The 12,187-nt window shown below is 39.9% G+C and overlaps 1 protein-coding gene across 39 annotated transcripts in view; it reads left to right on the forward strand.

The window, feature by feature from the left end:
• The window catches only part of ANK2 (ankyrin 2), a 584,612-nt gene extending 576,378 nt beyond the window's left edge, over window positions 1–8,234 (forward strand). For all 39 annotated transcript variants that reach the window (XM_034771765.1, XM_034771768.1, XM_034771767.1 and 36 more), the window contains 4 exons: window positions 323–487; window positions 1,666–1,848; window positions 3,736–3,827; window positions 6,043–8,234. In XM_034771765.1, coding sequence (XP_034627656.1) covers window positions 323–487; window positions 1,666–1,848; window positions 3,736–3,827; window positions 6,043–6,220 — 618 coding nt within the window. In that variant the 3' untranslated portion in view covers window positions 6,221–8,234. The remainder of the gene's footprint in view (window positions 1–322; window positions 488–1,665; window positions 1,849–3,735; window positions 3,828–6,042) is intronic.
• Window positions 8,235–12,187: the final 3,953 nt, after the last annotated feature.

Consider the following 12,187-nt stretch of genomic DNA (forward strand, 5'->3'; position numbering starts at 1 on the left):
GAGAACTGGGCAATCAAAATGCTTGGGGTGACAGATTTGGGTTTTGCATCTGCTTAACCATTTTTCAGCATGTAGATACTACTGAGATAGGCACTTTAGAAATACATGATAAGAGTGTATGTGCCAATGGCAAAACTGTTGTTGAGTTCAATGAGGCCAGGATTTCACCCTCAGCTTATTAATGTTTGCTAAGTGCTTCAAGATCCTTGAATGGGAAGATACTACACATAGTACAGAAGTTTAAAGTCTGTTTTTTATTGTTAAGAGTGCTGTACCTAAATGTTGAAGTGAACTGAAGACAAAAATAAGTTTATCCCCTTAGGTCACCAGAAAGATTATCAGGCGATATATTTCACCAGATGGCACAGAAAAAGAAGAAGTCCTAATGCACGGAACTCCACAAGAACCTGTTATGGTTGAAGAAGGAGATGGGTATTCCAAAGTCGTAAAGCGGGTTGTGCTGAAGAGTGACATTGAACAGTCTGAGGTGATCCTTTCTAAGATTCCTTTTCATGGAAAGAAGAGAGCTGTAGAAGAACAGTTCCCTTAGCCCTCCCCCCACAACTTATTCTGTGTCACCACAGTCTACAACTGAAAGTGCTTGAATAGGTGTTTATCTTTGACTTTCGGTGTACTGGTTTTAAAAAAGTACTTTAAAGGGGAATCAGTAAGAACCAAAGGCAGACTTTCAGTCTTGTGATATAAATGAAGATTAAATTTTTCTGGCTTGAGCCCCACAATGAATTCAGTGGAGCTTCTGTAAAATAATCTCTATCAATCCATGCTTTCTATGTTTTGTTTTTAAATAAAGTAAATGCAGTGCTTTCCTGGAGAAGGAATTCTTGTGTTTACCCACAGAGTGTTTGGTCTGTGGATAGTGACAAATATGTTTCCATGCCCCTGCAATCCTTGATTGCTAACAAAGATATCTGTCAGTAATGTAGAATCCTGGAAAAAACCTACTCATTTCACTTATGCACACAGCTGAATATTGATTTTCAGTCTCCTTTTATGAATGCCCTGAGCGATCCAACACACCACACTCTTATGCAACATGTCCCACACCCAGGAGAGTATAAAAGTTCTCGTCATTAGCTCTTTAACCTGCGTATTTATCAGTATTTCTAAGAACAGCAGTTTTCTGTAGATATCAAACTATCAGTTCAGAATGTTAGATCAGAAATTGGAATGGAAATAGAACAAAATCTTTGCATGTAGCAATGAGCCAGGCACAATTTATATTATGGAACATTATTTCCAAATGAATTATCAAGTGAAAACAAAGAGGATTTTAAATTACTGGGCTATAGCTCCTCTGAAGGTTGCGTTGGCTTTATAGCCACGGAACTGAAGCATGATTCAGGAGTTAATATTATTTTAAAATTTCCTTCTGAAGTCATATAACAATAATTCATACAATCTGTGCAATCCAACCAAAACTTAGTGCCTAGCCTAGTCCCTAGCAGTCACCGTTTTAGTATTTCTGTGTGTACACACACACACAGTTCTCACAGAGAGAGAGAGAGAGAGAGAGAGACTGGTTATATTTAATTAATCTGTCTAAGTAGAAAGTGATTAAATAATAGTATGTAGATTGTGTTAAGGATTTCCCCAGGCTGAAATGATGATCTGTATGGTCTGCAATACATACCTTCTTCTTACCAGGTGACATTCTCTGAACCCAGTGTTCTGACGGGTGCCTCAGAATTTCAGGCTGAACCAGTGGAAGGCCGGAAGGTCAGTAAAGTTGTAAAGACCACAATGGTACAAGGAGAGAGAATGGAGAAGCACCTGGGTGATGCTAGTTTAGCCACTGATCTTCCATCAGCCAAAGAAGACTTTGAAGAGGTAAAATGCCTTCATTTGGAATTCACAGAAAAATAAATATAAATCTGGCACCGTGGCAGAGCATATACGGACAAAATCTACCCCCATGGCAGTAAACAAACTAACACCTCGCAGTATCGAGCCCACCCTGTTAAGGAATTTGCAGCTAAACAGCTACCAACCCCTAGGGATAGCTGCTGCCACTTGGGGATAGCTACAAACAACTATGGGGCTATAGTTACCTATTCCTAATAGCTAACCATGGATATCAAGCTATACGTGCCTACCATTACCAGTTGCTACAGCTAGATAAGTATAGCTGTCAATATCCATCTACAACAGGGGTGGGCAAACTTTTTGGCCGGAGGGCCACATCTGGGTGTGGAAATTGTGTGCAGGGCCATGAATGTAGGGCTGGGGAGGCGGGAGGGAGTGCAGGGTGTGTGAGGGGGCTTGGGGTGCCAGTGGCGCAAAGGCAGGCTCCCTGCTTGCCCTGGCCCTGCGCCGCTCCCAGAAGTGGCCAGCGCCACAGCCTGGGGGGAGAGAGGGCAGAGGGCTCTATGCGCTGACCTCGCCTGCAGGTACTGGCGACGGTTCCCCGTTCCCAGCCAATGGGAGCTGCAGGGGGAGCGGTGCCTGCAGGCAAGGGCAGCGCTCGGAGCCCTCTGCCCCACCCCAGGGGCTGCAGGGATGCGGCAGGCAGGGACACTGCCTTCGCCCCACTGCACCGGGCTGGCAATCCCATGGGCTGGATTGAAAGCTCTGATGAGTCGTAGTTTGCCCTCCCCTGATCTATAGCTAGGTAACTCTATGGATAGCATCCTAATCTACAGGTCAATCTGGTTCCTTGCTGATAGCTCCCAGTTACTATGCATATTGATGAATAGCAAGAGACAGCTACCCACCACTACAGCATGGGGTACAAATAGGTATCTATAGCTACAGCTATGGAGAGCTATCCATAGCCACAGATGGCTATTCCTAGGGATAGGTCATTGTTTATAGGTAGAGGAAACAGTAGCTCTGGAAGAGTGCCAAGACAGTCACATCGCTATAGCAATCTATACCTACCACAGAGATGATCCTATTAAAAAAAGCAAAGGACAAAGAACTAGGGAACAAATTAGTATATTGAAAGCCATTGGGGAAATTAGAAAAACAGGAAAATTCCATGCAGCCATTTAGAAAATTGTTTCCCATGTGGTTGCCTCCTAAAATTCTATTGGCCAAGGGTGCAATCCACACAGGGACTTAGGCTCTGTAATGCGGAGTTCATTGGCCCAGGAGAGTTATGCACCTTCAACTGCAATCCACAAAGCCAGCACATTAGGCAGGAAGCCGCCCATCACTGTGGCACTCTCTGCAGGGCCTGAAACAAAATGGGCACAGGGCATACTACCTCCCTTATAACCAGCCACAGGGAGACCCCTAGTGCAAGTTCCCCCTTTTCCTGAGGGGAGAGTTTAGTGATCTCCCTGCATTAGGTGAGTGTTTTAGAATGATGCTACACCTAATGAGTAAATCTTTCATTGGCCTACTTAATTATTCTGTTCTTTATTCAGAGTGGAACAACTGCAGGAGGAGAGATGGTCGGAGCCCCCCGCCCCAGAATATTCCTTAGCCTTGTAGTTAGGACTCTCACCTGAGAGTCAACCAATACCATTTCAAAGTTAAAAAGGAAATACTGTGCCAATAATGATGGACTACTTTCATTTTTTAACTAGAGATTTTTAAGGGCACAAATGGCCCCTCTCTCCAACTCGAAGTCAATAGGCATGTAGCACTTCAATGTTTGTCATGCCTTGCCTCTGATAGCCCTCACAAAGCTACAAAAACAACCTAATGCAGAAGTATTAAAGTGTGCAGTACAATTAATTACCTAAGGTTGTGTTATGTGTTTCACTTTAGGCTTTGAGTTTTACATGTAACCAAATGAAAGTCCAACTCCCCACTTTAGTAGAGAAAGAGATCATGAAAGAGGATGGATCAATTATTAAAAGGTTTGAGTTGGCATGGCAGTGAACTTTTAACAAACTAACACTGAAAAAGTCAATAGGTTGACCGTGGGCCAAATCCAGACACTTTTGAACAGACTCCTGACCTAAAGTTTACCTGACATACTAAATGATGTAAGCTAATATACAGAGTACAGTGAAGGGAAAAAAATAATCAGGCATTGGAAAACTCCCCTCTTAGATAACTGGCATCAGCAATTCAGGCTAAGATAATGTATAGCTGATTTTACAGGAGATGAGGAATAATGGATTGTAATTAGTCATTTTGAAATTAATTTAATTTACACAGCAGCTGAAAACTCAGATTCCATATTCCTTCCTTTTTAACCATTTAGTTTGATGAGTATTTTCAAACATTTGAGTGAGCAAGACTGAGCTGGTTTCTGAGTATGATTAGAGTTGCTACTCTACTATGTAAATGAGGCACAGAGATGAGCTGTTCAGAAGTATTTGGAATCCAAACCTGGATCTGATTTTTTTAATTGAGGGGTTCTCAATTAAATTATCTGGTTCTGAATTTCCAGCTAGATTTCATCTCTAGAAAGTATCATATGGAGGTTTTTACTGCATAAGACAGTCATATATATATATATATATACCAGTCTCCTTGTGACTATTTAATTGGGGAAGGCAGAATATCAGTCACAATATTAACCTAAGAGAAATAGGATTACTTTCGAGAACTGGAGATTCTATTATATATTTTTGAAAAGTATATTAAGAGCAAAATGTTTTTAAAACATTTTATACAGCATTTTCAACATTTTAGAGAAGACAAGTCATAATGAATTGTCTTGCTCTGTGACACTTCCCCTATCCCCCTAGAGACATTATGCCCAGTGTTACATCTAGAGGTCCAATTTCACTAGATGACTTCATTAATGTTTTTGCTTATTAATGCTAGCAGTGAATTTGGCCCTCTAAGTCCAATCACCATGCATAGGGCGGCAAGAATGTCAGATGAAAATATTACTGACCTAGTGGCTAGCAAATGTGTGTCCAGTGATAGTAACTCCACCCAGGATTTAACAAAAAGGTTTGCAGTTACTTAAAATTACACAGAACATGTGTATGAGAGGGAGGAAGTAGGTTGACTGGGCTTAGAGGAATAGATGATAGTAGTAACAGGACTGGCCCAAACAAGTGACACTAAGTCTGAAATATTTACCAGGCAATCACAAAAGCAGACTGATACTGAAGAGAGGGTATGGGGAGGGAAGAACCATCACTAGAGCATGAACTTCAAATGCCAGCTTAATAAGTCTGACAGGCTCCTGTAGGCTGATTTACTTTTACTGTAAATGAATGCATTTCTCTCGCCTCTTTGCAAAGCACACTGTCTCTGGAAATAGTCTGTCTCCCCCAAATGTTTGCTTACTTTTGAATGGGTTGGGACATTAATGAACATGATATAGCCTAGGGCAAATCATTGTCCTTCTGGAGACTGCTGATAAATACACATACATCTCACAAGCAGCTAACTTGGCTAGAAGATGCCAGCACTTTGAGTTAAATTCCTTTTCCTTCTGAAACAGAACAAACAAAGGCCAACAACACACCCGCTCACTGAGCCCAACAACTGAGATTGTAAAATACCATTATAATGTTTTATAATCTTTTTGTGGCAGGCAGGTTATTTGTTTAGTAGTGAGTGCCTGTCTGAAGTAGTCAGTGAAAGATGGAACAGTTATGAGAAGGACAGTATATAAGAGAAACAAAACTGATAGTGGGCGTAACTTCAGCATACAAACCTAAGTAAGAAAGTCCTGCATGGATTTCAAAAGCTGTTGCATGCTGGTGCATTAGAGCATATATTTTTCCAGGCATTTGTTTTAAAATTGCATGATGTAATCCTTGTGAAAAAAAATCCAACAAATGTTTTTAGCTGTTTTTTCACAACACAAAACTATACAAGATTAAATTTAAAAAGCAATCTGATTTTGGTTTCTCAACTATTTAAGCTTCTAGTCACTGTTTGTTTAGAACATCTGAGCTCGGTATTTGCTGTTATCAGCTACAGTTCTTCTCATATGATTTACCATCTTGCTGTCTTAAAATTCCACCAGTCCTGCTCAAAAGGAAGAATGTCTTTTACAGAAATTCCATGCTATGTAATGTAATTAATTCTGCAGGAAAGGAGGAATGCTTCGGGAGGGGTGGGGGGAATGCCACATTCATTTACTTACTCTCTTGTCTTTAGGACAATAATGAATAAATCCAGCTCACAGAAGAGGACTGTGGTGAAGGACCAGTATGGAAAACATATTCTTGTGGAACAGCTGGAGAATAGACCAGAAGCACGGGATGATCTCCAGCATGACCTCCAGCAACTTCTTAGACATTTCTGCAAAGAGGACCGGAAGCAAGAGGCCAAATGAGAAGCTGCCACATCTCACTACCCCCACCACCTATCCAATATGCAGCATTCACTCTCATCTATAGAGATAAACTTCATAATTTACGTAATCTCTGGAAGTCACTGACATTTCTTCTTCAGGCACCTACAATGAATTCAATTTTCCTTTCTTTTCTTTTTGTACCTGTAAGCTAATTTGTGACCAAAGATAGCATCCTTCATTCAGGATGGTTTATCCACTAAGTCATCACCTTTGTGCTGTACTAGGAACTTGTGAACTTTGCCACATTGCTGTTCCTTTGCTTCTGCACTAGCTCCAATCTCATCCACAGGCCTCTTATGTACATGTATCATAAAAAAAGGCTATTAACGTGTAAACTGTACATAGCTAAAGTGCTTGGACTTAAAGACCTCAAAAAAACCCACTGCCCATTATGACTACTTTTAGCATTGTGGATTACAAGGTCTATTGAAACTGCTGAACAGCAAGTAACAACAAATATTGCTAACACAATCGACTAAAGATACTCTGGAGAGGAAGCACTGCAGACCTTCTGTATCCATAGGACTTCCAGTTTAGTGATCTCTTAGGAAAAGGCTCTAAGAGTCAGTCTGATAACCTTGAAACACAGCTGTTCCCATGACATTATAGCTGACTGTGGCTATCAATACTACTAAGATTCTTGGACAGCCACTTAAAGAAGGAAAAAATACCCAATTAGGTAACCAACTTGCTAGCAGCTATATCTATGGCACATTTGCATCTGGTATTAAAATCTTTTAGATCTGGACATGTGGCAGGGTGTATTAAACAGCTATAACTACAGTAGTTTCCTGTTTTCATCACTGCTTTAGCAAACCACATTGTCTTATTGGTGGTACTTCCTGCTGGCCACTGCACTGTAGATAATTCTATGGGAGAAAAGACTTACCTGCTATACAAAAAAAAAAAAAAAAAGCTTAACTAATTCATCACGTTTTATCAAGATTGCCTCTTATCGGATACATGCATGTGGCATTTAAAAATCAAATCCTCTTGTAATCATGTCAGAGGCTTGTTAACCCTCTTAGCACTGAGCGAGCAGTTTTTATCTTCCAATTAACTGTTTGGTTTTTTTTTAAAGTCACTGACTAGGGCATAAAAATGCTTGAAACATTCAATTTTGTTAATATTTGATTTATATTTCTAAACTAACCCTCTGAGAATTGTAACAGCATCCCTGCACTTTTATTTGAAAGAAGGGAATATAGATCTGAAATATTTTTTGTCCTATACTTTATTCTACTAGTGGTTGGATCGCTGTAGCATTTTAACATATATAATATATATACACACATACATATAAATGTACATTTTGAATCAGTTATTTGATAAAGAAAAAGTATATTCAGAGAAGATGAAAATGAGTCAAGTCCTCCTCGGGTTGATATTTTTCCAAACGTATCTGGCCTTTTACTCTTGTAAAAAAATGACTCACTCAGTGCTCAGAACATTAAAAAAAAAATACCACCCACCCATCAAACAATGGTACTTCCTCATTAGAGAGAAAACATCTTTGGGAGATTTGGCTTCCTGCAAGCAAAGCAACCCAAGGCACCGTGCTAATGTTTTTTTGGCAGTCAGATGGGAAACAAGCATTGTTGGTAGCCAAAATAAAAGAAACCCAGGATGAAACATTTCAAGACACACCATGGCTTTCTAATTGTCAAGGACAGCACTGGATGACCTTCAAGAACAGGGCTGTAAAGAAATGCATTTCTGTTGTGTTATTTGCGGTGCAGATGATGTTCTGTGTAACAACATAATGGTTATTCACCTTTTGATTTTTTGCTGTGTTATCAAAGAACTTGAATACTGTGCAAAGAAGTGATTTTTAAGTTGATGAATCAGCATCTTGTTCCCATGGTGATAACACTAACTGAATATATCTATGAGGGCATGTATTAGTTAAATAAACCTACAGCACTAACAATACATAGCTGCAATGTGTACAATGGCTGATTTAATTAAATAAAATGTACAAGTGTTAAATGTAGCAATAATGGCTTGTTCTTTTTTACTACTGATTTGACATTCTGTATCTTGATTCTTCTGGCTTCACCACCACAACTGTCCCATGAAGACTGAACTAGTCTCACATTCAACATGAACAGTATTTTCCCCCTTTTAAGTTCATTTTTTTATAAAACTGTATGGTTTCAGCCCTTAGTGGTGAGCCTGTTACCATAATATGCAATGCAATTTGTCACTATTTCCTAGAATAAGTACAGAAAATTATGGTAAATGTTGGCTTTAAGAGTGACCATTTTACTGTATTAACTTCCTTGAACACTTGAGGGCACAATTTGCCCCTAAACTGTGCAACTTTTAGCTTTAATATGTACAGATGTGGGCCAAATTATGCCTTGAGTCCCAATGACATTACATATGAATTGTAGGAAGTATTGGCCCAAGTGACTTACCCTTAAAAGATTTTATTCCTCTGCTACCCATTGAAAATATGGGGTGTGGCTGAGGCTGAGTTGGTGCAGAATTTGGACCATAATAACATGGACACAGAGTCCAAGTCTGCCAAGGAATACGTCTGGAGTAATTGTATTGACATTAGATCAGTGTAACAGACCAGACCTGGGCCTGAAACGTCAGCCCTCACATGTACTCACGCCTGACTGATGCCATAGAGAATTAGTTTTCATAAGGAATGCAGGACTGGCCAATGCAGTTCAGGTAGTTATATCCCTAACTACTTTGTTAAACATACAATTTTCTGATGCATGCAAAGGAGTTTTGTTAATAATGGGAAAAACTGACAAGTGATCTCAAAACAAGTTCTCTGAGCACAGCTTATGCATGATTTCTGTAAATTCCCTTGCTGAGATAATTAAGATAAAAAGTCTGCCACCAGGTGCCAAGTTTCTTAAAGGATCCAGTTTAAATAATTTTTAACTCCTAAACTAATTAGTGAGTTACAAGCAAATCTGCTCAATGCTCTTTGAGAGTAGAGAATATGTGCTGTAGTTGTAGGGAGGATAAGATTTTTTTTTTAAATACATAAAGAAGTTGAATCCATGCTGTAAGTGTTAATTAAGAGTCTTCACTATGGAGCTGCTACTGGTGTCTCTATGGTAAGCTAGTACAACCAACCAGAAATTTAGTCCTTGAATTTACTGACTTCTTAGTTTACATTTGCTATCATATTTTAAACAGAAAAGTTTCTCATAGAAGATTCATTTAAAGGATTAAATATACTAAATTCTGGCAGCTTGTAAAACAGTCTTATTCCTTCCCCATTCATTTTATATGGTTTCCATTGTCAAGTGATTAAATGTAGGCTTTGTACTCTCATCCTTTATGCCACTGTTTATTTTAATAAGACTGTGAATGAGATTAATGTACCCCTTTACTCTCATGTGTTTAGAGCCACTTGTACTGAAGATAGAGGACACCTTGTAAACAATTCCAACAGAAGAAGCCAGTGTAAGTTACCTAGAAGTGGATGAAGCATAGTTAAGCAAAATGCAGATTCTTATTGGCATGAGTATTTTGTAACGCATCATTTGGTTATAAGGAGGCTGTTGGGGGATGTCTAACATGGGAGCTAGAAATAATATTAGCATGCTGTTCTGTTTTATAGATTATAAAATCCTGACCTTACTAGATCTTACTAGAAAAAAGTAGGTCTATTGTGACTAAAGCTTTTAGGTGTTCACAATCCTTTTATAACTCTGAACAAGCACAAAATGTTCATTGGAAGTGGAAACATTTGCTCGAGCAACCTGTTACTTGTACCCTTTAAGGAGTCAGAAACAGAGCAAGCAAAAACGCAGCTGAAGTCTTTTGGAAGGAACACAGAGTACAGACAGACTCCGAAATTCTCCTCTTCACCTCCCCATGCCTTGCTCTAAAGTCTAAATTCCATTGATGTATGCAGCCTGACTGGTTTATAGACTCTTGAGAGCAGATTGTAGGTTATGCTATATCTGGAAATTGTTCCTGGAAGCCAGGTTATACATTAGAGAGAGAGTTCTGATATCAGCAACTGGTTATACCAGAACTAGTAGACAACAGTTGACCTGGGTCAACAATACCTGCAACTGTGAATCCTTGCCCCTCCCTTTCATCAGCTTGCACTTTAAGTTTACTTCATGCACCCAGCCAGTGAGCAAACCTTTAACAAAACACACCAGTTCCCCAGACCTTCACCGACCTACGAAGTAGAGTGTGTATTGCTGGTTGTCTAGCAGCTTTCCAATCACCCTGGTTAATTTTAAGCAATTAAATGAACCAGAAAGGGATGTGGGTACGACTTGCACCTATGGGTATATCCACCCTGCAATCCATGGTTAGCAGACCTTGGGTTTGTTAATCTAAGGCTCGAGCGACTACACTGCATTATGTGGGCCTGAGTCCAACCACCCGTATCCAAGACTTCCTAGAGCCCTCCCAAAATGTGGCTGCTCTAGCCCTTTGTTTGCATGTGGAAAAACTTGAATGACCACCAAATTTTACACTCCAGAAAACAGCCCATGGGATGCTTTTCGTAGACTCTTAGAGCATGAGTTCAGTGGGGTTGTGTCCACACTGCAAAGCAATAGGGCTTGAAGCCTGGGTCCCAGTTCAACTCGAGCTCAGATCCTCCACCCACCTGGGTTAGCATAATTTGTGTGTTATCAGAAGCACGATTAGGCTTGAGCCTGAATTCAAAGCCTGGGCTTCCATTGCAGTGTAGTAGAACCACTACACCTGGTTGGCATGAGAGAAAATTGATTACAGGTTCCATTAAACACTGTAACTACCTAATCTGTTTTATGTGTGTCTCAATCAGGAATGAACCCAGCTATTTAAAAGTTTGAGCTCCACTTACAGGTACAAATATAACACTCTCTTTTGTGCCAAATAAGGCTTGGGGAATCATTTCCTTTCCTTGTTTTCTCTCCTCCTTAAATTGCTTACTATTCATCCCCCCCACCCGAGAATCAAAGCCCACTCATTTTTATCAGGTGTTTAGTACAGGTTGTTTATAAAACAGGTCATCCAATCAGAGAGCAGAAACAATATCATGATTGAGGACCTCCATCATAGTGTAAAGTATAAATCATGAATACTCATAGCAGAAAGTTTACTCACAAGCTCTTGAACATTTACTGAAAATAAATTAATGAGCTGTTCATGCATAACATAAAGGGCCTAAATTCAATGAATAAATTATTCATTCCCAATTGATCAGACCTAGAAATCAGTAACAGTGATAAAATTCATCTTCACTGATTCTGAGACCTACATGCTCTTAGCTGTGACATGACTCTTAATATAATTGTTTATCCAGGACTTACTCGGTTCTGAAGAGCAAGAAAACATGACTTCTGGTTCTCAGTTTGCTCTGCTCCGAGGCCCCTCCCTCCATCAGACTTATTTGCTAGTCATTAGTGTGATGGGGTATATTTGAGAAACATTTTAGCACATATATAAACAAAGCTATCACTGATTTGATTCCGCAGATTTAGAAGCCATTCTAGGATGGATGAGGAATTCAAGTCTGTCTTTCCTGGGACAATTTACACATTGGTTGATCAAACTCTAAGTGAGGAGAGATGGGTTACATAGCTTAAAAAAGCCCAACATATAAACTGTACATAACTGGCTGACTCACAAGATGTCAGAGGATGCCTTTCATGATTGCCCTTACCATCCTGCCAGAATGCAAGGTGTCTGTACTTAAAGGCATTTTACACAGCTGATTTGAGTATATGACTCCCCTGGAGGAAAAGCTGTTAGGGCTAGTCCACATTAAAAGCGCTGCAGCTGCATCATTGTAGAACATCTAGTGAAGATGCTCTATGCTGATGGGAGCAAACTCTCTAGTTGGCATAATAAAAACTACCGCCTCTCACATATGGGGCAGCTCTATTTGTGCGAGAAGCTTTCCTGCTGACATACCAGTGTCCACATCAGCACTTCGGTCAGTGTAACTCATGTCGCTCAGGGGAT

The sequence above is a fragment of the Trachemys scripta genome, chromosome 5 (assembly GCF_013100865.1).
Source record: "Trachemys scripta elegans isolate TJP31775 chromosome 5, CAS_Tse_1.0, whole genome shotgun sequence".
Lineage (NCBI taxonomy): Eukaryota > Metazoa > Chordata > Testudines > Emydidae > Trachemys > Trachemys scripta.